This window comes from Pseudopipra pipra, chromosome 14 (assembly GCF_036250125.1).
Source record: "Pseudopipra pipra isolate bDixPip1 chromosome 14, bDixPip1.hap1, whole genome shotgun sequence".
NCBI lineage: Eukaryota > Metazoa > Chordata > Aves > Passeriformes > Pipridae > Pseudopipra > Pseudopipra pipra.
Genome location: NC_087562.1, coordinates 490407 through 516639, shown reverse-complemented (window position 1 = coordinate 516639; position 26233 = coordinate 490407). Strand labels below are relative to the sequence as shown.

At 44.1% G+C, this 26233-nt stretch overlaps 1 protein-coding gene across 4 annotated transcripts in view; it reads right to left on the bottom strand.

Annotated features, from left to right (window-relative positions):
• Positions 1-8919: 8919 nt before the first annotated feature.
• SMPD3 (sphingomyelin phosphodiesterase 3) overlaps positions 8920-26233 on the bottom strand; it is a 64508-nt gene continuing 47194 nt past the window's right edge. For 3 of the 4 annotated variants that reach the window (XM_064670594.1, XM_064670592.1, XM_064670593.1), the window contains exons 4-8: positions 24208-24363; positions 20767-20856; positions 19611-19674; positions 14622-14784; positions 8920-13479 (exon numbers count right to left, since the gene is read on the bottom strand). In XM_064670594.1, coding sequence (XP_064526664.1) covers positions 13378-13479; positions 14622-14784; positions 19611-19674; positions 20767-20856; positions 24208-24363 — 575 coding nt within the window. In that variant the 3' untranslated portion in view covers positions 8920-13377. Of the gene's footprint in view, positions 13480-14621; positions 14785-15998; positions 16103-19610; positions 19675-20766; positions 20857-24207; positions 24364-26233 lie in introns of those variants that run through there. The other variant, XM_064670595.1, reaches the window with a different exon arrangement.

Genomic DNA, 26233 nt, shown 5'->3' with positions numbered 1-26233 from the left:
AGTAAAGTGAGTTACACACATCTAGTTCAAGCTTTGCTCTTGTCACTGTAAAAAGGGAGATAATCTTCAGAGTGCTCAAAAAGAAATCCCAAGTCAAGCCACACGTGTGTTAGTGCAGTTACTGGGGAGCAGGAAGCAGCTGAGCTGCTCACAGACTTGGCCAGGCTGTGGCTCCTATTGACCTGAAATGGTCAGTGAATGAAGGGGGATGCACTGACAGTCTGCTGAAGGCTTTAGATGCTGCATTTCTGGAGAGTCATTTCCCAAACAGTGACCAAAATCTGTAAAGCTGTAACCAGAAATCAGAAAATGTACATATTAGAGTTAATTGGAAGTGACAAACTGACGGGAGTCTGAGAAACAAAAGAAGAAGAGTTGTAGTCTAAAAAACTTGCAAATCTTTTGGAGATATGACATATGCATTATATGATTAAAAATGTGGCCTTATACTCATTCCATCAGAGGCCTAAATAATATCTACCACTTCAGCCAAGTTGTAGGCTGCTCTGAATGCCATGTCCTCAGCTGAGGTTTTCTTAGTTGCATTGCAAATCATGTTGGCAGAAATTGTACTGTTGAAATTAATTCTGCTTTAGATGAACAATCAACTGATGTATCTGTTTTGTATGTGTGACCTATTAAGGGAAATGGAAAATCAATGTACTGCCTGCCCTGAATTGTGTCAGCCAGCCACAGGGATAACTGCTTACCAAAGCTACTCCTGTTTCCTCTGAGCAGCAGCTTTAGCAAAGTGACAGAAATACCATAAAGAAGCCATGAGGGAGCACAGCCCACTCTGCTCTGCTTTCCTGGTCACCATGATACATCAGTCTTGTGAGTAGGAATTTTTTCTTTTCCTAATGGTGTGGTTATATTTATAGACCCACAGGCCATCTGAAATATTCCAAAATTTTTCAGAATCATTTTCCTGACAAACAGAAACCCTGCAGCAACTGCTGAGATATGTGAATTTCACTTTTCAAAACTACTTTTAAGATGCTTAACTCCAGTCTGTCATTTCTTACAGACTTTGCTGGAGTGTAGAGGTTACTGTTCATTAGACATTTGTTTTAATTTTTATACACTGTGCCTAGCCCACAGAAAGTGTGGTGGCACAAGTCTGTTATGTGTTGGGTATGTGAGCAGTGCAGTTGTAAAGGAAACAATATTATGGCCAAGCCTGTAAAGTAGTAAAGGCTTGGCCCTTTTTTTTTTAAAGGCACAGGCACAGTTGTGCAAGCCTGAAAAAAGCTTGCATTATACAGCTGCTCTTCTGCCTGTGTGCTCTGACACAGAAAGCACGAGCTGCTGTTCCCCTTGTGCAGGAGGAATAGCTTCTGACAGTGCAGTTAACTGCACAGGTGATTCTGGATCCAACAGAACAGGACAGTGTTTCAAAGGGAACACAGAACTAATAGACAGCAATATATTAGAATTTATAGTTTTGAAAAAAATAAAGTAAGAACAAAATCACAACAAAACTTAGAGTATTTCATTGGGTAGTATTAACTTCCTCAAAGATAACTGTGTATGTATGTGCCTGAATTGTACTTCCTGAGAAAAAATAAAATATACATTTGCTGCAGTGCCAAAGGGAAGTAATGCACATTGGTGGGAATTTGTATTTTGCTGTCAGTATTATGTATGTTGAAGTTATGTGGGCACTGCAGTAGATACCAGGCATGGTGACTGAGAGGCATCCCTGTTAAAGCTCTTGGTGTTGTGAGGCTTGGCACTAGTGAGGCTCTCAGAGGTGGGTGAGTGCAGGCCAAGGGCACAGCCAGATGTAGCAGCAGCACATCTGCTGAGCTGTGGCAGTTCATGGCATCTGCTCTATGTGCATATGAGGAAAAACATAAATTTCAGTATACCTGGAGCAGAAATTGTATTGCTGCTATCAAAAAAAAAAAAGCTGGAAAGATTGAATGCTGAGCATATTTTAGCACCTCTGGTTTCCTTAGAGGACCAAAATCTGATGGATGTGCTCAGGAAGCCTTGTGCCTGTTTTAATTCACTGTGAGTGTTATCAGCATTGCTGATGCTGGCTGGTTAGGCTTGTGCATTTAGACAGGCACTGGAACTGCCTTCAGCATTTGGTTTAGCATGCTGGAAGCTGCTGTGTTGAGGCAAACCCTTACCACATGTGTGAGTAATTAGGACTATTTATTGTATGTATCAGTCTTCCTTGACTTCTGTGAATTCCTCAGATTGGACTGAAAACCTTAACGTGATCTGTAAATTGTGTGGAAAACAGCTGCTTGCAGGGGGATCCTGGCCATTTCTTATGCATGTGTGCAAGAACAGAATAAAAGACTACTTCTATCTCTGTCCTCTGCCACAGGGCATCTTACTGTAAGAACACACTTGGGGGAGGAAAGCCTCTTAATCAAAAAAATCCCATCTGCCCAGTGGCAGCATCCAGCTCCCATTTGTTCCCAGAGCTGATAGAAGCATTGCAATGATGTGCTGAGCTGCAAGAGCTTCTGGCTGTGGGCATCTTAATAAGCAGAGCAAGAATCCTATTTTCTTTTGGAAGGAACTTATTCTGTGCTGCCACCACAGGCAATTTTTTTTCTAAATGACAACAGCTTTGATCCTGACTAGGCCTGCAGGCACAGCTGCACGTTCTAATAGAAACAGGATCCCCTGCCACCACTGAACGTCATAGTACTGCAGTTCATATATTGCAATGGAGCTTGGCAGCTTTTTTAGTGTGGCACAAGAGATGTTTGCACTAAAGACACGGGTTTTAGTCAGGTATTAAAAATAATAATAAACTACCAAGTGTTGCCATTCACATTTAGCTTCCCAGTTTCAGTTTTGCTGCAAAAGTAACTGTATAGCTTTGAATTGCAATGAAATGTTACTAATATGTAGTGGTTACCACAGCACAGATCCACAAGAGGGTGCTGAGAACCCACTTCTAATTTTCTAGCATATTAGAAGTAAGGAAAATGCACAGACTTGCAATGCAGCTCTCTCATCTTATGTGCAAATAAATGCCTCTGATGTTACGAGACACACTCTATGTACATGGATGGAAATGGAAAACTAGTTCAAAAAGTGAAACTCCCAATAAAACTAATCCAGACTTGCACCTACTGCTAAGGCAGGCAGGCAACAGAATTCTGTGTCCCCTGCTGAATACACAATGAATGGTACTCTGAGGACAGTGAAGTTGTCATGGTCCTGATGAAGGACAAGTCCTGCATTCTAAAGGGTGTTCTCTAAGTCATGGCAGCTGCAAGATTTGCTCCTTTATTTGCAGAACTGGTACCTTTGTCTGAAGGCTGGGCAATTCAAGGACTGAGAGCCTGGAGCTTGCTTTTCTCCTTCATTAGTCCCTTTGAAACTGCTCTGTGTGGGCTTCCTGCATTTAACAAGATAGAGGATGCAGTTCAGGACTGATTCATTTAGTCACTCATCTTTTGTATTCTGTTTGTAGTTACAGCTGGTTGTTAGGAGGGGAAGAGACTATTACAGCTTCCTAGGGTTGGATTTTTCCAGTGGTGATTGGGAGCTGAATACAGTGGATGCTTGTGTTGTCATTCTACCTTATTGACTCTGATGGCATTGCTAAATGTTAATTTGGTTTTGTACTTAATCATTGTAATACTGCACATTTCCAAGCATTTAATGTAGATTAGTGATTAAGATGCTTCTCCGAGAGGTATTTGTTGTCATCTCCATTTTTCAGAAAAGAAAAAAACTGAGGGTGCTTTTTGTGGTGTTCAAGTGTTTCATCTGCCCCAGGCTCACTATAAGATTAGGGCCTCAGAGCTAAAAATTACTTGCTCAAGGCCATGCAGAATAGACTAATCCCCTGACTCCCTAGCTCTGCTTTAATCATTTGTTTTCTTAGCACAGTGTGATTTCAAATGCAACCTTAGGAGCTTTGACCGAGATACAGCAGATAAAGGCTCAGAGGCAGTAAATCCTTGGATACTTCAGTAATTAAAACCATGTGGTTTTTGGCACATATGTACAATATATTTATATATTATATATAAATTGTATTTTTAATATAGTTATATATATTTACAAAGCTATAGCACTTTGATTTTGTTTTCAAAGCCTGTCATGAAGATGACCCACTTTTTTTCCCCCCCAGCAGGATTCTGTCTAGGATTTGAGAGCCCTGAAGATGCCTCTGTTGTGGACAAGGGCACTACTGAAAGAGTGAGAGCTGATGATGTCTCTGGTGTGAAGGGAAAGCCCTGCACTGCCGCTCTGACGGGCTCCTGGCAGGGCTGTGGGCACAGCCCCGGGGCAGCTCAGCCTTGAGTCACACAGCTGGCCATGGGACCTCTGGTGCTTCCTCTGGTTTTGCTCAGGTGCAGCTGCACAACCTCCTGCAGCAGCTCCTTTGCTGAGGGTTTGTCTCACTCCTGTCCTTGTGCACAGCCTCTGCTCTGTCCTGCCTTGCCCATCGCTCCCATCTCCAGGTGCAGTGTTAGGACTGTGCTCTGGGAGGAACAGTGGGTGCTGCAGTCACTGAGTGGAGTCCTGCTTCTCCAGGGGGGTGGTGGATCCTGCTGCATCTGTCTCACAGAACGTGGCTGCTTGCTTCATGTTAGGGTATCTAAGAAACCAGTGACTCACCCCCTGGCAATCAGCAAACAAATCAAGCTGCGATGAGTGGGGTGGGAGGGAAGGAGGGACAAACAGCCTTCACTGCAGCACTTGAAAATGTCATATTTCTTCTCGACTGCAGTGTTTCTAGGAATGGTTGCAGTGACTGTACAGCAGGTCTACATGTATAATCTCCTGCCTGCCTCACAGGCAGCAGCAAAGTCATTTATACCACAGGGCCGATGATATAGGGTGACATACCCTCACGTTGGTGGAAAGGGCTGGGAGCACCTCCAGGGTTTGTAATAAACCAGCTGCTCTGCAGCCTCCCAGTGCAGCAGGAGAGGGACAGGCGGCCCTTCCAGGGATGCCAGCGAGTCTCTCAGCCCTGGTGCCCCTTTCCTTGGGGATTCCTGTGGGGCTGAGCCTCAGGGCAGGACAGACACGTTCTCCTTACCCCTGCCCTGCCGTGCCTGCACGTCCCAGCACACCGGGCAGTGTCCCACCTGAGGGAAGGTGTGTTGGCACCTGCTGCCAGCCCCGGGGGGCAGAGGGGCTGGGGGAGATGCCAGCTGTGTTGTGCAAGCAGTGGTGGGGCCTGAGAAACAAGAGTTCATGTGGAGTGTGGGTGTGACTCCCCACGGAGGGGACCAGGCACGCCCAGGCAGTGAACCGGTGTGCAAAGCAAACTCAGCAGACGTTTTGCTGGCTGCTGTGCCACACGTGTGTCCTGTCCTTACACTGGGACATTGTGCCACAGACCAATGGCTTTAGTGGCTTTAGTATTGACTGCTTGTGTTCCTGCTGTTCTCAGGCAGCAGTGGTACCTCCTGAGCTGATGCTGTTTGAGTTCCCCATAATACTTCTCCTTGCCTGTTTCCTTTGAGTGGAGCCTTAATCCTGTGGCCGTTGAATGGGAAGCTTACAGAGAAGAAACAATGTTTTGAACACGCTCAGCCTCTTTCTTCAGAGGTACAAACCATGACTACCTTTGTTTGTTTGTTTTAGCATCACTCAGCTCCTGCTGAGATTGTGCTTTTAGGTCTAGTTGCTTTTAGTTTAGATCTAGTTGCTTTTAGGTCTAATTTGCTGTAAACTTTTTTTCCTAGATATGTCTTTACAAATAACAAAACAAGTCTAAAGAGCTGTTTTTCAAGTCATGCTGACTGACACAAAGGCAACCATATGTCATAGGTTTCTGTGGGTTCTGCACCCCTTTAAAGATACCTTTCCATGTTATGTATGGCATTTGAATCTTTGCTTTCCATGCTTGAGTAAGAAGGGAGAGGGCAATGTAGGGTAAAAGGAAAATATTAGCTGCAGAGCTCAGCTGTGGGTTAAATTTAGGGTTAAATCTGTTGTAATCTGTACATGCAAGACTAAAAACTCAGGAGAAGGGTTCATGATGTTAAAGTCTGTTCATCCCTGGTTTGTTTTAAAACATTTTTCTCCCCACCCCAATTTTAATAACAATCACAGCAGCTTTATCATACCTTATGATACAGCCTCAGCTGCCTACATGTACAGCTGTCTCTGGTGGTGTGTTCTCTTCTGAGTGGTTAAGATGGTCTTTGGACTCCAAATGGAGTAGTTTCATTCTGGTAATGGAATTTAAGTGATGGTCCCTTAGGTGACCCTGTTGGCATTACTTCTTACTGAGCCTTGGCCTTGCCTTAAGGCTTCTCCTTCATGCATTAAATAAATTTCTTTTTAGATTTCAGGTGTTTAGATCCTCACCACACCCTGGCCCTTCTCTTTTTGTGGAATACTGACTAGTGTTCAACAAAACCTGACAGGTCCCTCTGTTGCACAGTGCACTGAATGAAAAACAAACTCAACTTCTATATTAAAGGTTACATTTTCACCTTTTCCTGCATTATCTTGGCATGTACCTTGCAACATACATCAAAAAAGTTTTCAAAAAGGGAGGAAGGAAGAGAAATATCTAGGAAAGGCTGTGTCTTCATATTTCAATACAGAACAGGCTTTATGTCTGTTGTAGCAGAGTGCTCTGCTCCACAGGTTTCATGGGGGTGTCCTAACAAAACAGTTAATTTTGGGGTGTTTTCTTTTGTGCTTGTCACAGCCAGGAAGCTCTTCAAGGCCAGTGTCTCACTGAGTTGGTGTGCTGTGCCTGTGCTGCCAGGCTGGGGGGCTGTTCTTGCTTATGGATTACAGGAACAGGTCCAGGAATAAGCAGCATTTCCCTGATCACCTGAGCAGTTCTTCCTGGCCCAGGGGAGTGTCCTGTGGAGCTGCTGGGGCTCATGGGGGGAGTGCCAATGTCCAGGTGTGGTTGGCAGCGTGGTCCTTGTTCCAGTGGCATCATCAGTGGCCCCAGCAGTTCTGTGCTGAGGCTGTGCTGTGGCCCTTGGAGGTGCTCTCTGTCCAGTTCTCTCTCTTTGAAGGCTCCCTCGATGGCAGAACGTGGCCCCATTGAGAGTGGGGCCGTTTCTCTTCTGTCTCTGTGCCAGTCAGCCAGGCCTTGGAGCTGCCTGGATAAAGAAAGGTATTTTCTCACAGGAGATCACCTGTTCAGATTGAAGCAGTGCCTTACATCCACTGCCAGCTTCCTGCTGCTTTCTTGGATGCTGCTGCCCCATATCCCTTTGCTTGCAGGGAGAATATTCCACTTGTGTCTCTGCCTCCAGCTGGGAACTAGATACACTGCTCCATGGTTTACCTCCCCTAGAAGCTCTCTTTTTGAGACAGTCTGTATTTGCATTCCCTGGGCTGGCTGGGCAACAACTAATCAAATAATTACATTTAAAATAAGCTTTAACAAAAAAAGCATCTCTAAAAATAAAGGCAAGGTGTAGTCATGCTTCTCACCAACAAAACTAGTCAGCAATGTACATTCTGTGGAATGTTTCCCAAATAATTGAGGGCCATTTAATCTTAATATTCTTAACTTTTTTTGTTGCATTTTTTTAAAATCTTATTAGATGTTCTCCTATCTTTATAGTATGTCTGCAGATCAAGTATCTCCTCCTTCCATCCCTTTTCTTTCCATCCCCCCTGCCCCCGATGCTTCAAATAGTCTTCTTGCACAGAGCCTTGACAAGCAGCTATTCATACTTGAAGAGTTTCTGCTAGTAAGCTCCAGTTCTGTCCATGTTTAAAACATGAATAGAAATAGCAGTGTTTTTTTCAAGATTAAACTGAAGGTCCCAAACAGATAATTTTGCTTGTACTTATAAATAACATTACCCAGAAGCAGAAATGCTGTACTTTTCCCCTGGGCTCAAACCAAAGATGGGACCAAGTGGGACCTTCTGGGTTCTGTGTCGTCCCTTCCTGTAGTTGGGCTCATGCATGGAAACCCTTTAAAAATGCATTCAGCTCTGTTTGAAAAGCATTGGGGTTTCAGAGAGGAATTTTTGTTTGTTTGTTTTGCATTCCATTGTGGTCATCTGGAAGCTGGTTTTGAACTTGTCTGGTCTTGTGGTCAGAAACTTTCTTCTAATTGTCAGCCCAGGAATCCAGGCCTGGACAAGGACCTCTTGTACTGGTCAGGAGCCATTGCCCAGCACTTGACCAGACTCAGCATTTCTTTCAGCCAGTGTATAATAAATGCTCCTTTTACAGCTTCTAATTTGCTCTGCCAGTGGAGCACAGAGCTGCAGGGTGGTGAGGCCGAGGTCTCTGCACTGAGGTGGGAGGACACTCAAGGTCAGCTGTGGGCAAAGGGGATCTCACCAGGGTAAGCACCCTTAGTTCAACAGTGACACAGTTTCAGGAACACAGAGCTAATAATTAGTGAAGGAGCTACAGTCCTTCTTATGTGCTAACTGTGGCATACCAGACACGTTTGGTTACAAGTCTGAGTGTGTTGTATACAAATATCTTCTCGGCAAATGTGGAAAAGAGAAATCAGATGACACCAAGGAGTAACAGAAAAAAGAGTTTAAAATACTTGTTTGGTAACAGTCTTATTTTGGGGCTGAGATAATGGCCCGGGCTTTGTGCTGAGAGTTAGTTTGTCTGGTGTGATGCCCTTTCATAGGAATACATGTAGCAAAGTGCTTGGCACCCTGCGAGGGGGGATCCTTCCAGTGTGGCCCTGGGGTGAGGCAGGGTCAGGTTTGCAGCCTGCAGAGGCTCTGGGAATGCTCTGCATGGAGCTGCCCAGCTCCAGAACTGCCAGGGTGTCTGTTGGGCAGTGGAGGGCGAGTTAAAAGGACTCCTTTCTTTCCCCCTTGATTTTCTGCAGGTTCACCAGAACACCTGTAGCACAGTGAGACTGTACTTGACCCACCCACTTGATCACCCTGGGATTTGGAGCCAGATTTCTGTTGGTGACATCAGGCTCCACATCATAAAACCAGAGAAAGTGACTGCACAGAATCATTTGAGCCTTGAAATTTTATTACCTTGTTTGCATCAACCAGTTATTCCTTTCAGCACCAATAGAAGACAAAAACCCCTCCATATTGTTTAAAATACCTTGTTTTTATCAGGTCTGCGATTGTGGTTTTCTTGCAGATAAAGAAACCAATGAAAATATTTAAATTTTTCTCTTTTTTCGTACGTTTTTAACAAAATGTTGGAAGGTGTGTGCTTACCATATAAAAACATTAGGTTCCAGAAGGATACAATACCGAAAAATCATCAAAATAAAAAAGGTTATTCTTATTATAGGATTTCTAAACCTTAGCAATATTACAAGTCTTTAAAAGCATTGAGATTATATTGAAAATAAGATGGCATGGAAAAGTGAGACCTTCAGTAACAATTTGACCCTCGTAATGGATGATAAAATTGGGAGCTTTTCAAAGTGCTTGAATTGTATTTCTCTTCTCATCCTGTAGTGCCAGGAGGAGGCCAAACCACTTCATTTCTGAGCTGATGATATGTGCTGACACTGCTGTGCTGCTCTGGGATCCAGGGCAGCTCAGGGACCAACTGGGCACGGTTGCGTCGGCTCCGGCTGGAGCACCAGGCAGAGGCCTTGGAAAAGATTCTTCAGTGGAATTGTATGTTCCCTAAATCTTACTGTCTAACCCAACAAGTAGGACTGCAAGTCTAGCCAGCCTGACTGAGAGTGCTTCTGGGCTAAAACTGTGTCACAATACTGGCACAAGGCAGGTGAACTCATTCTCCAGCCAGCAGGACAGAGACTGGTGGGCTCTGGGAGCCAGGCTGGGGCAGTGGGGCTGGGGGCTTTGACAGCTCCCACTGAGCAGCCAGACTGGGCTGGGACAGACCCCCTGGGCTGGAACAAACCCCCTGGGCACCGCTGGAATTGGTTCAAGGCCTTTGCCCACAGCACAAAGCTGGGTGTTCCCACCCTGGTGCTCAGTGGCTGGAGCGGAGCCGGTGGATCCATCGGACAGACAGGGCAGGGACTGACTGGAGCTGGATGTGCCTGAGAGGCCACGTTCTCTAGGGAGTGCTCTGGAGTGACCTAAAGTTACTGACTTTGTCAGGACCTGACACCCTGAACACTTCTGGAAGTGCTTACTTTTTGACTGTCCTTATTTGTGTCTTTTGCTCACTTATTCTAGAAGTGATGTTGTAAAATGCAAATTGAAATGAGAAACAGGAGATGTTATATACCCTTTATAAAAAGATGACCCTTGCTCTGCAGTGTCCCTGGTGCATTACTAAACCAAGAACAGCGTTATCTCCCACTTCTAGAAGATGCCTGAAATCCCAGCACAAAGTGGGGTAAGCATAGGACAGGAAGTTTAAGTCCAATTCTTATAAATAACATTCTACTAATAAATTGGGTCATGCTATCCATAAGTAAAGAGAATTGACATATAAACAAACTCTCCAGGGTTTGATCTCCTGGGCATGTTCTCACACCCAGCCCTGCCCTGCCTTTGTTGTTCTTTTCAGTGCAAATATTCCATGATCCAGTCTCTGCCTAAGGCTGGTGATGACTGATGTCCTGTACAGGCACTGCCTGAGTGACTCTGTGGGGCTGAGGGAACTCTGGTGGTTGCAGTGGTGGAGACAAAACTCATTTTTCTCCCAGAGGTCCCCCCTGGAAGGGAAAGCCTGTTCATTCCAGCTCCCCTGGACAGACACTCCCTGACCCCTGCAAACATGGAAAGGCACAGGAGCACCGTGAGAAACCAAGGAGCATCTGTCCAGTGGTACCACAGTGCTGCACCTCCAGCATCACTCTGGCAAAGTCACATCCCTAAGACAGTGAATTAGAAAGAACTACTGAGACTGGTTAAATGTGTGTGTATTGTGTAAGAGAACATTTCACAACTAGGCTGTTCTTGAGCACTGAGAAACTAGGAAACATCAAAATCTAAAACAGTTTACTTCAAATTTGAAAAAAACATTTCTCAATATATCTCAATAAGTTGACAAAAGTGTCTCGTTTTTAGTCAGCACAAAGCCACAGAACGACTTTTAAGGTAATTTAGACCATGTTAGTTTTACTGTAAATAATGTAACGTTGTTTGGCAGTAGTTTTATGTTTATATCCCACACAGTGTCAAATTCAGCTCCTGCAACTGATACTTGGTGAAGTTGATATCAAATTGTAATTTACATTGTTAGGAAAACTATTAAAAATAGTGTAGTTAGTTTTACTACTGAGAAATAGCTGCTGGACAGCACACACATTGCTACTGATACTGTTTGGATTTTTTAAAAAAGGTTAATAAAATACAAGTAAGGTAGAAAATAGGATTAAAAAGCATTGGTTTGGGTACAAGTTTTTCTGAACTGGGTGGAGCAATAAGAAACCAGAAAAACACATTGCACATATGTGCACCCTCTGTATAAAGACAAACATACAAAGTGGGAAACTGGTGGTGCACGGGGTAGTACACTCAAGTCTCTGATGCTGTAAACTTGAATTCCTAATTTTATCAAAAAGGGGAACTGAGTCTGGTTCCATTTTTGAGTCTCCATGGGTTACTTGCAGATTACCCCTGGTTTGGCACAGCACACTTTTAAGAGGCAGCTTCTGCTCAAGGGACCCTGGGACTGGAAAATGAGGCATAAAATGTGTCAAGACCAGGTGCAGTGGGAGAGTGGGAGCAGTGGCCCTGCTGCCTACTTGGAATTAGCCAATACTGTTAGTCCTGCACTCTCATGACTATTAAGAGTTTCTCTATTTGCAAAATCAGGCTGATTTAAGTAAAAGCTCTGTTGTTTACCATAGCTAACTAAGCCAGTATCAGAGACTGTGCAGCCTGAGATTTCTAATTTAAATCTATTCAGATTTAGCTCAAGCTGATTCCTAGCAGGTGTAAACTAAACCAAAACAAGAGCATCTTCAGGAGTTTGTGGTCAGCATAACTAAAACAGGTTACTTAATGGAGTAAGTCAAATATTGGATTAACTCTTCTTAACACAGGGAATGTAATGTAAGAGGAAATAACACTAAAATTGAACACGACATAGGCAGAAGAAACTAAGTAATGGTTAGAACACAGGGGTTTTCATTGTTCTCTCGAAACATAAACCCTCTGAAATTAAATCCTCCCAAAAAATGCCAACTCTCACTATGGACCTGATTCTCAGTTTTCATTCTTTTTGTTAAGGTTGCAGAGGCTGGGTCGGTCAGGCCATGGGGAGATGGCAGAGGGGAGCCCCACATCTGAGGAGCTGTAGTGGACAGAACATGTAAGTCAGATGGCAAGACCCCTCTTCAAGTCTGTGGTGCATAACAAATGGAGAGTTGTGTCTCAGACACAGGAACAGCCTCTGCTCCAGGGAGGCAGTTCCCTAAGGCCAAGAGTCCCAGCTCTGCTCTCCAGCTGGCCATGCTGCACTTCCCCTTTAAGTGTACTGATTCCTTTAGAGAATTGTTAGGTTATTCTGCCTTATCAATCATACACAGTTCTACACTTTTTTCTCCCCAAATGTCACTTATGTTTATGTTTACTCTATATCTAGCATGCATTTTACAATCCATTTCCCACTTACCCTTTCTAGCTAAGGCAGAATGTTGGCTCTGGTGTTACCAATGGTACTACAGGAATCTATTCACTCTACTGTAACATACATATCCCATATCATAATTCAGAACTGTCCCACACATGGCAAAGAAAGAAAAGACATTACAGGGAAACTATGTTTCTTCTTAAGGGAGTAAGTTGCATTTAGAAAGCTGAAGGCCTGATTCTGGAGTCATCATTCAGACAAAACACTTCATAATTTCAGTGGGAACACAGCTGGAATAAGGGTAGAACTGTGTTCTTAAAGTCTTAATTCCAAATCTTTTGTGTGTCCGTAACTCAGACAGGAAGATGTTGGTCTGCAAATTGAAGAGAGCTGTTGTTTGGTGTTGGGTCTATCTGTAGTGCCAGAAGGTTTGCAGTCCCAGAGTGGCTCTGAGCCCTGCCCTCTGGGTGCCAGGCTGTGTGTGGAGCTCATGCAGGGCGGGCCATGCGGCTGCTGCGAGCGCACAGGAGAGACAAAGCTTCAGCTTCTCAGACAAGGAAATGATGCAAAGACCATCGAGCAGCACTAACTCACAGACTAATTACAAACTAAATTGTGCTATATATTAGTATAAAAACATGTTTGAGTAAGAATGGCACTGGTTCAGAAGGAATTAGGACTTCCATCTTGGTTCTGTTCGGTCCACAGTGAAAGTGTTGTAGTACAGGCCTGCCCTGTTGCCTGAGCAACTTGTGACAGTGGCTTTTGGCCACAACCCCTTCCATTTCTTCCTTTTTTAAATCCACATTGTTGGTACATTCTGGAGGTAGCCCAGGTCAGGTCGGGTCACCTTTCCTAACGTGGCACCAGGATAGTTCGCTCTTATCCTCTGATATTTTTAAAATATCATTAATGTTTCCCTCTTCTGATTCTCAAAGCTGGTCAGTTTTAAGGATCATCTTCTCCTGTAGACACCATGAGACGCATTGCTACTGGTAGGTGGTCTGTCAAGCCTGCTAATTGGGTAATAAAGCTGAACTCTTCCACTTCCTGCAAAGGAAAACAAAAGTAAGAAAAGGAATTGAAAAACCCGTCTGTTCCAGCACACACCAGGCTTTGAACTACCTCAGAGCATTAGCAGAGGTGTGGGACCAGTCTGGCTTGGCTGGGCTCAGGATAAACTGTGCCACACAGACAGTCAGTGTGGTGCAGCTGCTGAGGTGAACCACTGACAGGTACTGGGATGAAATCTGGTTTACCTTTTCTTGCCACTGACAGTAACAGCTTGTTGTTCCCAACAGATTTATCCAAGCAGGTGGGGAGGCCCTCAGCTGGGAGAAGGGGCTGGCTCTACCATCCTGGGCAGGGCATGCAGCTAAAAAGGAAACCTGTCTGCATTGGATTGAGGTGTTCAACTTGGGTGGGAATGTAATGCAACCAGGAATCCTGCTCCTTCTGTCTCTGAATTCCAGCCCTTGTTCTGGCATCATTTCATGTTTGTAAGATGGATTTACCATAGAAGTGTGCCATGGGCATTTGTGCCTCTGAAACAGGAAGCCTTAAAAGAATTTCCCTGCCAAGCTACTCTCACAGAGCCTGTGCAGAGAGAGCCCAGGCCGAGGTATCCTGCACTAAGCTATGCTGAACTGCTCTGCTGCCTGCTCTTCTACAGCAGCTGCAGTGCTAAATAGGTGTGAATGAGCTTCTCATTTCCATCATGGAATTCTGTACAATTCTGGCAAGGTCCTACTCTAGGAAGCAGACTGCACTCTGCAAGTTCTCCTGGGCAGCTCGTGTCAGCTCCTGCCTGTGCATCACAGAGTGGGAACTTGGGTGGGTTCTTACAGGCACAAAAGAACATCCACACCCTTAAAAGATTAAAAAATATTCAGACTGCAGGCACAGGAAAAGCATCCAGCAAAACACTCAGTCTGGTAGAAAAGTTTAAGGGGTGAAAATGAGGTTGGTTAGTTGGTGAGTTTGGAAGAGCAGCACATCTCCCAGTGTTGCTGCTGGAATCCTTGAACTCAGCTTAACTTGGTTGGTAGTAGGTTTCCAATCAGGACTTGCATGCAAAAGTGGAAAATAGCAAAGCAGCAGGTCCTCCTTGGAGTATGATTTCAATCCAAGCAGAACAGGCCACAGTGCCATTCAGACAAGTTCATTGTGTGAGTTACAAGTCAGGAACTCACCACTTTCCACTCCAGGTAGAGACCTTCTTCTGTGTACAGCATATAGTCAATCCTCCTCCCATTTCCCTTCAGTGATGCCTTCCTCCCTTTTTGACTGGAACTGTGGTTCTTGCTGGTGGGATAGACTAAGTATCCTTTTCTTCCTTCTTCACTTTCCAGCACCCTATTTCATTAAAAAACCAAAACCAAGCACTTTAAATGGTTTGCTCATTCTGTCCACCTGTGCATTACCCTGGATTCTCTCCAAATCCCCAGTAAGGGTAATCCCAGTTCAAAAGGACTGTTAAAATGTAAAGCACATCTTCTTCCAAATGTTTTCCAATATGAGGCTGTCCTAACTGGTGACAGGGCTCTCAGAGCCTCCTGGCAGGCTTGGCATCACTGGTGCAGTGCTGGTGGAGCCAGGAGCAGGGCCCTTGCCTGCCTGCCCCCAGCAGGGTAGGGCAGCCCAGAGCCCCTGCACTCATCTCCAGTGGGGCTGAAACTGGCAGAGGAAGAAACTGTTCCCTGGATTATTTTCATACAGACCTGAGCACTTAGATACAAACCTCTCCATTCTGATCAGAGCAACTCCTTCTGAAATGACACCAGCTTTACAGACAGGTATGGATGAGAAAGGTTTTTCAGGAGCACCTTTGGGCATGTGGTAGTTGGTTTTGAGCAAGCTTCAGCATCAGATTACTGTGTCTTGGACCCCAAGCCTCACTTCACTAGAAATGACAGCCTGTTTGACTCCTGTATGTGACACTCTCCAAATTCCTCCACAGGGATGGACTTACTCAACAGGTGTGTTAGCACTGCCCCCACCTTGAAAGGAGATGACCTGGCCCAAGACCATCCACTGAAGCACTTAAAACTGAGAACAGGCTTTCTAAGTACCAGTTTCCAGGCAAATAAGATGCAGCTCTCCCATTAAAATTTTTAGTTTGAGTGCTTAAACCTGAACAGTAGGTCTTATAGAGAAGACTATTAAAGCCCCAAGCAACTTGATCTAACTCTGAAGTTATCCCAGCTTTGAACACGACTTTGGATCAGAAAGTGCACAAAGGCCCCTGTCACTCCATTTTTATAGGTAATCCTGTGTTTTGCTGTTGTGTTGGATTTCAATAGAATCTTGGCTTACCTTGTGTTCTCTTTCAAAGCTGTACCCAAGAGCACTGAGGGTGACAGACCCATGGGATGCCCAGTGCCTGCCCGTGTTGGGGTGTGCAGAGGTGACCCCAAGCACAGCCAGGGCTGTGTGGCACAGCTGTGCTGCACAGGGACAGGCTGGGCTGTGGGTTTGCTTTCTGGCTTAAACACAAACAAACCACCTCCTCAAAAACCACTTTCCTTTACTTACCTGCCAAAACCTGAGCTCAGGGTTCTGTGGTTTCCCTGGTAAGAGTTGATTACGCCATTAAGCAACATCATCAACTGTCGCAGGAGAAACACTGAGCCATGAACTTGGGTCCTGGCAGGTACAAAGCCTTTAATTTCACCTTGGAGAAAAATAAGATATTTTTGATCACCCAGTTTTTGAGACTTGACTTGGATGGGTTTTATGGGGTTGGGTTTAGGAATTTTTTAATGCATGAACGTGAGAGTACAGGATGAAGGAATAACAAGGGACAAACACCAGACTCTCATGATATGTTTTAATGTGGGAGATTCAAATGGCTTCTTTGTCAAATCTGGTCTCTTTGGAAGGACCTGAGTGGTGGCAGAGGGGCACTGGCTGCAGGTGATCAGGTCTCAGTAGTGTTATAACCTGTTAAGTTTGGGTCAGTGGATACATACGAGAAGCACTTAATGTGCCTTCAGAAGGTAACAGACAAAATTCTGACCATACAGTTATTTAATCAGAACTTTTCTTAACCTCCTCTGGACTTAGTGAGGTATTGAAGGTTCTTAGAGTTTACTGTAATCAGTTTCTGCAAGTAAACTTTCTTTCATGTGTTACTTGGTTTTAATAATAACTCACAATAAATTAGCTTACTCTCTGCACCCTGTTTGCAAGATGATTCTACAAAGAGCAAATGGTTCACTTCCTTAGATTGTTTTTCTAGGCTCAAGGAAGCAAGTTCTTTGATGGGACTGACCTCTTTCAAAAATTATATTTATATTTAGCAAAGATAATTAAGTAACAAAGTAGAAGAAACTGCTGATTAGCACTGCAGTACTACTGCAAAAAAAATCTTACTTGCATTAATTTAATAGATGATTTTTTTAAGCTTCAATTATGTCTTTTTTAAAGTCTGTGAATGCTGGGTATTCACTTAACCTGCACAACTGCTCACAGAAGAGAAATGTTCATTTCAAACACATGAAGGAAACAAATTGTAAATGTGCAGCATCTGCTGCTGTCTCAAAGTGGTACTGCTCTGCCCAGGAGTTTGCTGTTTGTCCCTACAGGAAGCAGACACAAGTGTGGACATCTGGCTCTGCTGTGCTAACAGTTCAACACTAATTGAGTGAACAGAATTAATTATGACTGAGTTGCTCAACTAAACCTGAATCTTGTTTCTTAGCTGTGCTGTGCTCATAGGCCTGACTGTTCAGGGTTCAGAGATGAAAATGGGCTTGGAGATGACAATCACCTTTGTGAGATGGGATTATTTGTGAGCATTTCACAAAGCCTTTCTGAGCAGAAGCTTGTGTGGTTTCCAGCACTGTGGCAGGGCCCAGATTGTTACATCTATCTAATTAATTGTTCTATAATTATCAATGGCTTGCTCATTATTTGTACCAAGTATGTTGTTCCAGTCTGATGTTTTACGTATGCTGTCCTTAACATGAAAGAGAGATTTAAGAACGAGTTGTTCTGCTGCTTTTATGGCCTAATTGTTTTAGTAATGAGAACTACTTAATTTTATTCATAAAGTAGAGAAGAGTGCTGATGAAGAAATAATTCTCTGGATAGCTTGCACTGCCAATCTAAATGTCTGTAAAGCTTGATTAAGGTTCATTATTGAAAAATCTGAGAATGGATCAGTTTTAGGCAGTACTCTGGTTTGCTGTGTATATGAACAATATTTCTTAACTAGACAGTGCCCCACAGCTACTGTGCTATTTACCATTTAAATGTCTTTAAAGCCCTGATTCCATTAATTGCTTTCCATTTCCCTGAATTTCCTGGCACTGTCCTGTTTCCAGCCCCGTGCAGAGTCAGGAGGGCTCCTCACCCCCCCATGGAAATGAGGGCTGCTCTCACACAGGAGCACATGGACATGTACCCATGCAGAGCCCTGTTTCCCTGCAGAGCTGCAGGAAAAGCCAGTGCAAATTATGGTCTCATAGAGGGTTTGTTCATCAGTGCAAAAGAATTATAACACATTGCAGAAAACTGAAAGCCACACTTAGCAGGGAAAAAGTCTTACGTGTATTCTGTTCCCAAGGCCCAGAATATTTTCCAGTTCTCACATCCTGAGGTGCTGTACATGCACAGAGGTAGCAGAAGTAATATTCTTAAATCCTTATGGATCATTTGATGGTTCCCTATCCAATCAGTCGTGTTTGTAGGTGGAACCTAATTGCTGAATACAAGTAACTCTTCAGGGAATAAACTACAATACCCCAAAAGTAATTTAGTGACACATTGTCTGAAAAGGCCTCTCGGAAATACAGGGTTTGTTTGGGTTTGTTTCTTTCGTTTTGGGGGTTTTTTAGGTTGTGTTGGTTTGGTTTTTTTGGGGACCATAAAATGGAATGTTACACCCACACAGAGATTTGCATTTGCAAACTTGATTGTAGGGCCAAATCACCTTATTTTTGCATTCCAGAAATCCCTTTCACATGTACCAAATTTATGTTTTCAACATATGAGTAGAACTGCTTGGGAATTTTGCAAGTTCTCAAATGTGCAAACTGGGACTTGCTGTAGCAAATCTTTATTTTGGACATAAACTAAGCCCAGACCTGATGTCTAGAATTCCGTTTCTTTGTTCAAACTGATACAAAGAAAACTTCAGGGGGTGACTTCACCTAACCCGTTCAACCAGGTGTCCATCTATTCCACACAGAGGAAAGTAAAAATGCCAGCATAAACTGCCTATAATGTACCATTTCCATTATGTGTGTCAACAGCAACATCAGGACAGACTTGCTAATTCAAATAACTTTCCCTCTGTAGTATTATTTTGGTAACAAACAGCTAGAACATCCTTTACAGTTAGTCATGATGATAATGTATTTAGTCCAGTAAACTTCCCTTCAAGGTAGAGAAGGTGCAAAAAGGATTGCTACATTCATTAAGTGCTGCTCTAAAATTTACAAAGCTTATTAATTTCTCTCCACTGGAATATTGTTTAATAAACAGTACAGGTATTCAAGGAATTTATCCTAAGACTTTGGCAAGTTAAGGTTTTTTTGTATTTTTCATAACTCCACTAGCTCAAACCAAAGACACCTGTTTTTCAATATCAAACACTCCTTAAGAGTAATGCTGCACTAGTAATCACTGAAAGATGTTAAGCCACATTCCTAGTTCTGTCTGATGTGCTATTTAATTCCTCTCTGTATCTGTGAGCTGGGAGGTTTAGGTGTATTCAATTCTGCAAGCTTTCTAAATGGGTACTGTAAGCACTAGTTGGGTTGGGGATGGTGTTTTAAACTTCATGGGCTTTTTATCTGAGCAGAACTACACTTCCTTTTGCTGCTGTGAGCACAGAACTGGCTGCCTGCAGAAAGACTTTGAGACAAGCTGCCCACCCACCCTTTGTGGCAGTGCTTGGAGTTCCTGTCCTGTGGGCCTGTCCAGGCAGGACCAGCTCTGGAGACACACAGACATGCAGCTGCTCTCAGCTCTTCATCCACTGCAGCCAACCCTTGACTTGGAGACACAGCCACTCTTCCTTTCCCTTTTTCCTCTTCCCCAAACACCCTCGAGTTAAACTTTGTTTTGTCTTCCAGTCCTAAGCCACCCCTCAATTTGTGAAATGTTAAATAGCAAGTGATGAGCTCCCTTTTTACATAACTGTCTAAAACGTGGAAAGATTAGGAAATGCTTACTTCTGCAGGTTGTCTGGGGTGCACACTTCTTCATCATATAATCCTTCAGGATCCAACAAGGTGCCTGGGAACAGAAAGGGAGATGTGACTGCCCAGCATTGCTCCTGTGCTGTGCTGGGGAGGCTCCCAGAGGCACAGCTGTGTAAAGGCAGGATCTGTGTGGGAGAGAGGGACTGCTCTGACTGAGAGCATGTTCTGTTCACTGCTCCTCTCCCCACACCTCCCTGCCACCTTTCAAAATGTCTCCACCCTTCCACTTTCTCAGCTCTGCTGTCTCTGATTTGTTTTTCTGTTACCACAGAGTAAAGCCCCATTATTAAACAGTTCCACTTATCTTTAGTATCTTCATAGTTATCATTGCTGCTCTAGAGACACCATTAATTCCAGATCTAAAACTTCATCAGGTTCAACTGAGTTTCACCAGGAATTAATACCTCAGAGTTCCATAAAATCCTTTATAATACAAAACCTACAAGTTTGTAGTGGTGTTGATCTGCTTTGTTACATCCTCACTGACAGTATTTATGGAACACCAAATGGAACATTCTGATCAGAAGCTCCAGGCTTTCACTGCAGGCACACATTACAGAAACAATACTTTGGCTTCCTCCCCCACAAGTAATCTAGAGATTTTTTTAGGAGCAGGATAGGTGGGGGGAGGCACTCAGGTACCTTGAGATGTGAGCTCTAGAATGTGGACTGCAGTTTGAGACCTTTGGTTCTTAATTATAATTCAACAACGTATGCTAAGGTTTGTAAAATATAATGTTACAAATCTTTGTTCTCCACCAAACTCCTACTGCCAGTGAGCTGACCTGCCTGCTGCCTGAGCTGTGTGTGACAGGAGTGTCCCCACCCTGCTGCCTGAGCTGTGTGTGACAGGAGTGTCCCCACCCTGCTGCCTGAGCTGTGTGTGACAGGAGTGTCCCCACCCTGCTGCCTGAGCTGTGTGTGACAGGAGTGTCCCCACCCTGCTGCCTGAGCTGTGTGTGACAGGAGTGTCCCCACCCTGCTGCCTGAGCTGTGTGTGACAGGAGTGTCCCCACCCTGCTGCCTGAGCTGTGTGTGACAGGAGTGTCCCCACCCTGCTGCCTGAGCTGTGTGTGACAGGAGTGTCCCCTCCCCAGGACTGTCCCCACCCCCAGGGAGCTCTTACCGATGGCCCAGGGCTTGTCCTCCCCAGGGCCAACCCGACAGGGGTCTTTGTAGTGTGTAAACAGAGAGTGCTGCTGCTCCAGCTTGTCATCTGCAGGGAAAGAACAACCCTCAGAAAAGGTGCATCAGCTGCCAGTCCTGAACCTGTGCCCAGCTGTGTGTTCTGCACCACGGGCTCAGCAAGGCCCCACTTCTCCTCCTAAATACCCAGGTTTGATTTGAGCCAGTTCAGCAGCAGCTTTACTGCACAGCAGGAGCTCTCCTTGGCCAGAAATCCCAACAAATGCTTGCTAATAACAGTGCTTTCCTACCAAGTCTTTTCTAGGAAAGACCTTTCTGATAGTTTTTAGCTCTAAATTGAAGTGGAAGTTTTCCAGTGTATCTCCTCCCACTGCCACTGCATTGCCTACATTGGTACCAAACCCTTGTTGGGTGGATCACCCAGTGGACCCACTGCCTTCCAGTGGCAATCCTTTGCCATCTCCTTATTCAGTCATTCATACAGCTGACTGTCCTCCAGCTGCTGCATCCACACCACTTCAGCTGTCTCATCACATCTTTCCAGCTCGCTCTCAATCTGGAGAACATCCTCAGAACTGCAGGGAGATTGAAAAACTACTTTGTCAGGGAATCCTGGAGTTGTGGCAGAGGATTGGAGGACTGACCCTCCCCAAAGTTTGCCAGGTGGACAATGCAGAGAATTGCTTTTTCTGTCTGAACAGCTAATTGGCTTGTTTAATGTTTATGGAAAAGTAGAAGATGAAATCTTTGCAATTTTTTGTTTGTCCAAGTTTTCCCTTGTTGTATCATATGTCAACAGAATTTCCCTGAAAACCAAGACAGATTAAAAATTATTAATTTGCAACTGAGACCACGATAAGTCACAGCTGGTGACACAAAACTTTACCCATCTGATTGGAAAGCTTTTTATCTTATGCTAAAAGGTTTTAAAAACAAGTCAGTCCAAAGTAACATGGCAGTAAGTAACTGTCTAATAACATTTCCACTAAGTGTGAATTCTCTGTATCAATGTTGCCATAATGTTCTGTAAAGCTGAAAACTGAGTTACAGAAAATTTGTCATCAGCATAAGGTCACTCATGGACCTCAATATCTTCGAAAACTGTACTGTCAATACAACTAAGAATAGAAGCTTGGTATTCACTGAGACATTAATTAGCTGCTGTATCAGTCTGTGGAGTGGGAAAGGACACAGAAAATCATAAAGAGAATTACAGGAAGCTGATTATTGCTTTACAAAAACCTAAGATGTTCAATTAACCTATAATGCTAGAAATGTCCCTAAAACAATGAGTAATGTAAAAATGGAGGAGAGAACTTTGAAACACTGCATTAATCTTGCTTAGCACATAAGGAAAGAAAGCAATCTAAAAGTAAAAAATTAAATAGCCAGCTTAATTCCAGTTTCCAGGCTGAGTGCATTTTAAAGGGGAGGGCAATGTAAATAAGTGTCAGAGATAGCAAAAATAAAATAAGCTTTTATAACTTGCTTTTCAACCCTCTTTAGCAGTAGTTGCAATGTTTATAACTATTATTTGCAAAAGCAAATAGTTGGGTTCACCTGTCATTTCAAACGACAGCTCAGAATCGCACTAGTTATACTCTGTGCTTCCTGTGCAAGACCGTGGGTAGGGAGCCAGAACTCCTCAGGTAGAGAGTCCTGAGCATATGTTCTGCCTCCCAGCTTGGCTCCCCTCCCTCCCCATTCCCTTTGGATCTGTGATCTGCCTGGGCACTCTCCCATTTGCTGGGCAGCAGCTCATTTATTTCCTTGATGGACACCTTTGCCTCCAGGCCACTCCTCCCCTCCCAACGAGTGCCAGTGAAAGGGCCAGAGCCCAGCAGAGTTCAGTTTGTGTCCTGCAGCTCCTGCTGCCTCTGCCAGCACTGCTGCTGCTGCCTCTGGGCCAGTCTGGGCAGCAGCCTGGGCAGCTGAGGGGCTGGCACTGATCCCTTCCTTTATCCTTCCTGCATCCCCTCAGCACTCCCTGCACTGCCTGGGCAGCTGAGGGGCTGGCACCAACCCCTTCCCTCCTGCACTCCCTCAGCACTCCCTGCACTGCCTGGGCAGCTGAGGGGCTGGCACCAACCCCTTCCCTCCTGCACTCCCTCAGCACTCCCTGCCACTGCTAACACTGGACTTTATCCTAAGGTGTGTTTGTCCAACTACAGCTTCCTGGAGCCACTGCACTTCCTGATCCCCTCCATGTGCAGGAGGGATTCTTGTGCCACTCAGAGCACTTGCCAGCACCTTCTCAGACCATTCTGAGTTTACTTTGGGTCATACAGTTGGGACTGATTTACTTCTTGTACAAATGAATTGGAAATGAGTGACAGAAGGGCTGGGGTTTAGGCTGATGGTCTTTTCTATGCAATTAAATGTTTCTATAACTTTGCTAAAATTCTCCATTTCAAGTGTCTGATACAAGTAATGAAATCAGAGATAATAGTGGGGGGTTTTAGATAGACAGTGGTACAGTTGTTGCTCTCTGCCTAAGTTACCTGATGCTCCTCATAACGGCTCAGAATTCACACTGGATGCTGTTCCACAAATGCACCTGGTCATCCACAGGCCCTGGTCTAAATTGCTGAATCCCACCTGGAATGCTGGAGCCCCAGCTCAGCTGTGCAGTGACCCCTCCTGTCCCTGCCCTGGGCTCTCTCTGGGGCAGCACTTCAGTGACACAAGAGCCCTTCAGCCCCAGCCAGGCTGGCCCATGTGCCAGCTCCAAACCAGCAAAGAGCTCTGGGATACACAGACACAGTGCCACTGAACTGGTAACAGAGCATAACAGTTATGTCTGGAAAAGGCTTCTATTTCTGTGAACTCACCACCCATTAATTATGGTTTTGTGGAGTTCTTTTTCTAGTACCCTCAGCATCCAATTAAAGGAAAAACCAGATTTAAAATTTCTCAAAATAAAAAAACCTTAAACTACATAGCATCAGTTAACTTTTTTCCAAGACTGACTCAGCAATGTTGAGTTCTCTCTGCAGCATTAGTCTCCTATGTCTGTGTATATGCACTATGAAACTATTTTTAACTGCATGAATGTACTTTTTCTCCACAAAAGTCCCATAACGTACATGTCTCTCATTAGTAATTAAAACTGTAGAACAGGAAGTGTCTACCTAATTCAAGTAAGGCTAAACCACTGTATCTGTCCTCATTATTGCTACATAAGTCACAAATTATTGCTCTTTGTGCCTTAAAACCCATCATGCTTAATAACTCCACAGAGCTCATGGGATGAGCCAGGCAGAGTAACTCACACTCAAAGCTACTTTAGAAGTGTTTGTAGCAATTAAGTTTTTCCTTGCAAAAGCCAGTCTTAATCCACTGCTGTAGCCCACAGGGATCAAGAACATTCCTATTCCTCTCTGAACAGGCAGACACCAGGAAAAGGCAAACCTTGTCTTACCAGAGGAGCAGTTATCAAAGTTGAGATCTCCACAGATGACATCAAAAGCCACCAGCTCCTCTGGATTGGCTGTACTGGAGGAGGAGGTAGATTTTCTGAATTCAGACAGCCAATCTTGAAGCATATCCAGTTGCTCACATCGAACAGTTGTGTCTCCTGCAGCAAAGAAAGACACCAGTAACCAAACAAGGAGTGGGCTCCTGGCAGGGACTCAGCCACGTGGGAGTTGCTGAGCTCTTGGCAAACACCCTGAGGAAAAGGCTGCAAGGCAGGAATGGTGCACTCAGAGTAATGAACCTGTTACACAGCCATGAGGAACCACACTGAGGAGATCTCAGTATCTCCTTCTGGAACCAGTCCTCCCAGGCCTGCCTGAAGAAATGAGAAGACAAGGCACCTGTGCTGCAGACAACCAGCCCAAAGGATGATGTTTCCAGCCAGAGGAGGAGCTGATGCAGTATATTTGTGATCAGGAATTCAGAGTTAAAATCCTGCTTCAGACAAAACTAGACAGTCTGTTCTGGGGTAAATCACTTCATCTTGCTTTGCTTTCTAATTTTTAAAAATGAAAAGTTTAACTTTCAAGTGTAAATAGGACATATACATCAATGGTAAATTCAGTTTACTCATCCTGTAGTAGTCCATCTGAGGAAGGGTTCTATTTGTGTTCAAGTAAGAATGCCTGAACTGGAAGTACTTTTTCATAATTTTAAAGGTACGTCTTAGATACATATTTAGGTAGGCAGGAATTCAGAAATAAAGAACTGGATTCTTTTCACCAGGACAGTGAAAAGAGTGATACAGGAGTGATATGAAAGGGCTGAGAATGATTGGTTGCCAAACAGTTTTTGTTTGTGAAACCATCTGACACACAAAACAGCTCTTTAATTACAGCAACTAACCACACTTAACTTCAAGAACATTAGGTGACATGAAGTCTAATAAAAAATTATTACTGTCTCTCTTTTAAAATGATTACACCAAAAGCTTGATGTGGGGAAAGGAGCAGAAAGAGATACGTTCTAGAAATAATTCTTTACCATATTGTCTTCCTTTTCTTTTGTTTTCACTGTACTGACAGTTAACAGTTATCATTTTGCTTGTTTCAGACTTGAAAAGATGTATCAAGCCAGAGCAACATTACTTTTCTTCAAAATAAAGAATCTGTTTTCAAATACCACAATCAGAAGGAAAAGCAGCTAATCCAAAATTACTTATTCTGAGTAGAATTTTATTTTAACTTGATTTACTACTTTGTGCTAGATATTAAAAAGATATAAAACCTAATTAAAACATCAGTTACATATGTCTGGAGCTGCTTCCAGTGGCCGTTATGGAGATGTTGAATACTGGAGTCTGCCTGCACACAGGTCAGTAATCACTCTTCTCAACTGCAGCTCTCACCAGCACTCTTTAGACTTTTCAGATGTGAGCTCTGCAGCACAGTCACTACCACTACAGCCCTGGGCAGGCTTGGGTTTTCAAAAACATCTCAGGGCAGGGGTGGGGGAAAGGTGTTAAAACAACAGTTAAATACAGACAGAAATGTTCAACCAAGCATGGCTTGGTACAATGCTAAATAATTTAAATATTGAAAAGAACAAGACCAGGGAAAGAGAGTTTTAAGTAGGTTCTTAAACTGACTCATCTCTTCAGGCTGCTAATTCCAACAGCAAATAATCTGATTTTTTTTCCTGCTTGTGCTATTCCCAGCAAATCTTTAGCAGTTGGGCTGTAATATAAAAGCAGCCACAAATGCTTCCCAGATCTATCCCCAACCTGCAGTTTCTAGTGACTCAGGTTCACATAGTACACTACTCACACAGCTTGACACAAATCCAGAGCAGTGTATTCTTGGGAAAACCCCTTGCTATGACAGCACAAGAAAGCCCCACAGTGAAGATGCAGCTAAACAAAAGCCCAGGAAATAGGTCACATGGAATCAATCCAGCCTGGAGCAGGTGACACTCACACAAAAGGTGTGCGTGACTAACACAGACATTCTGCTGAACCAGAGAGACAGCAA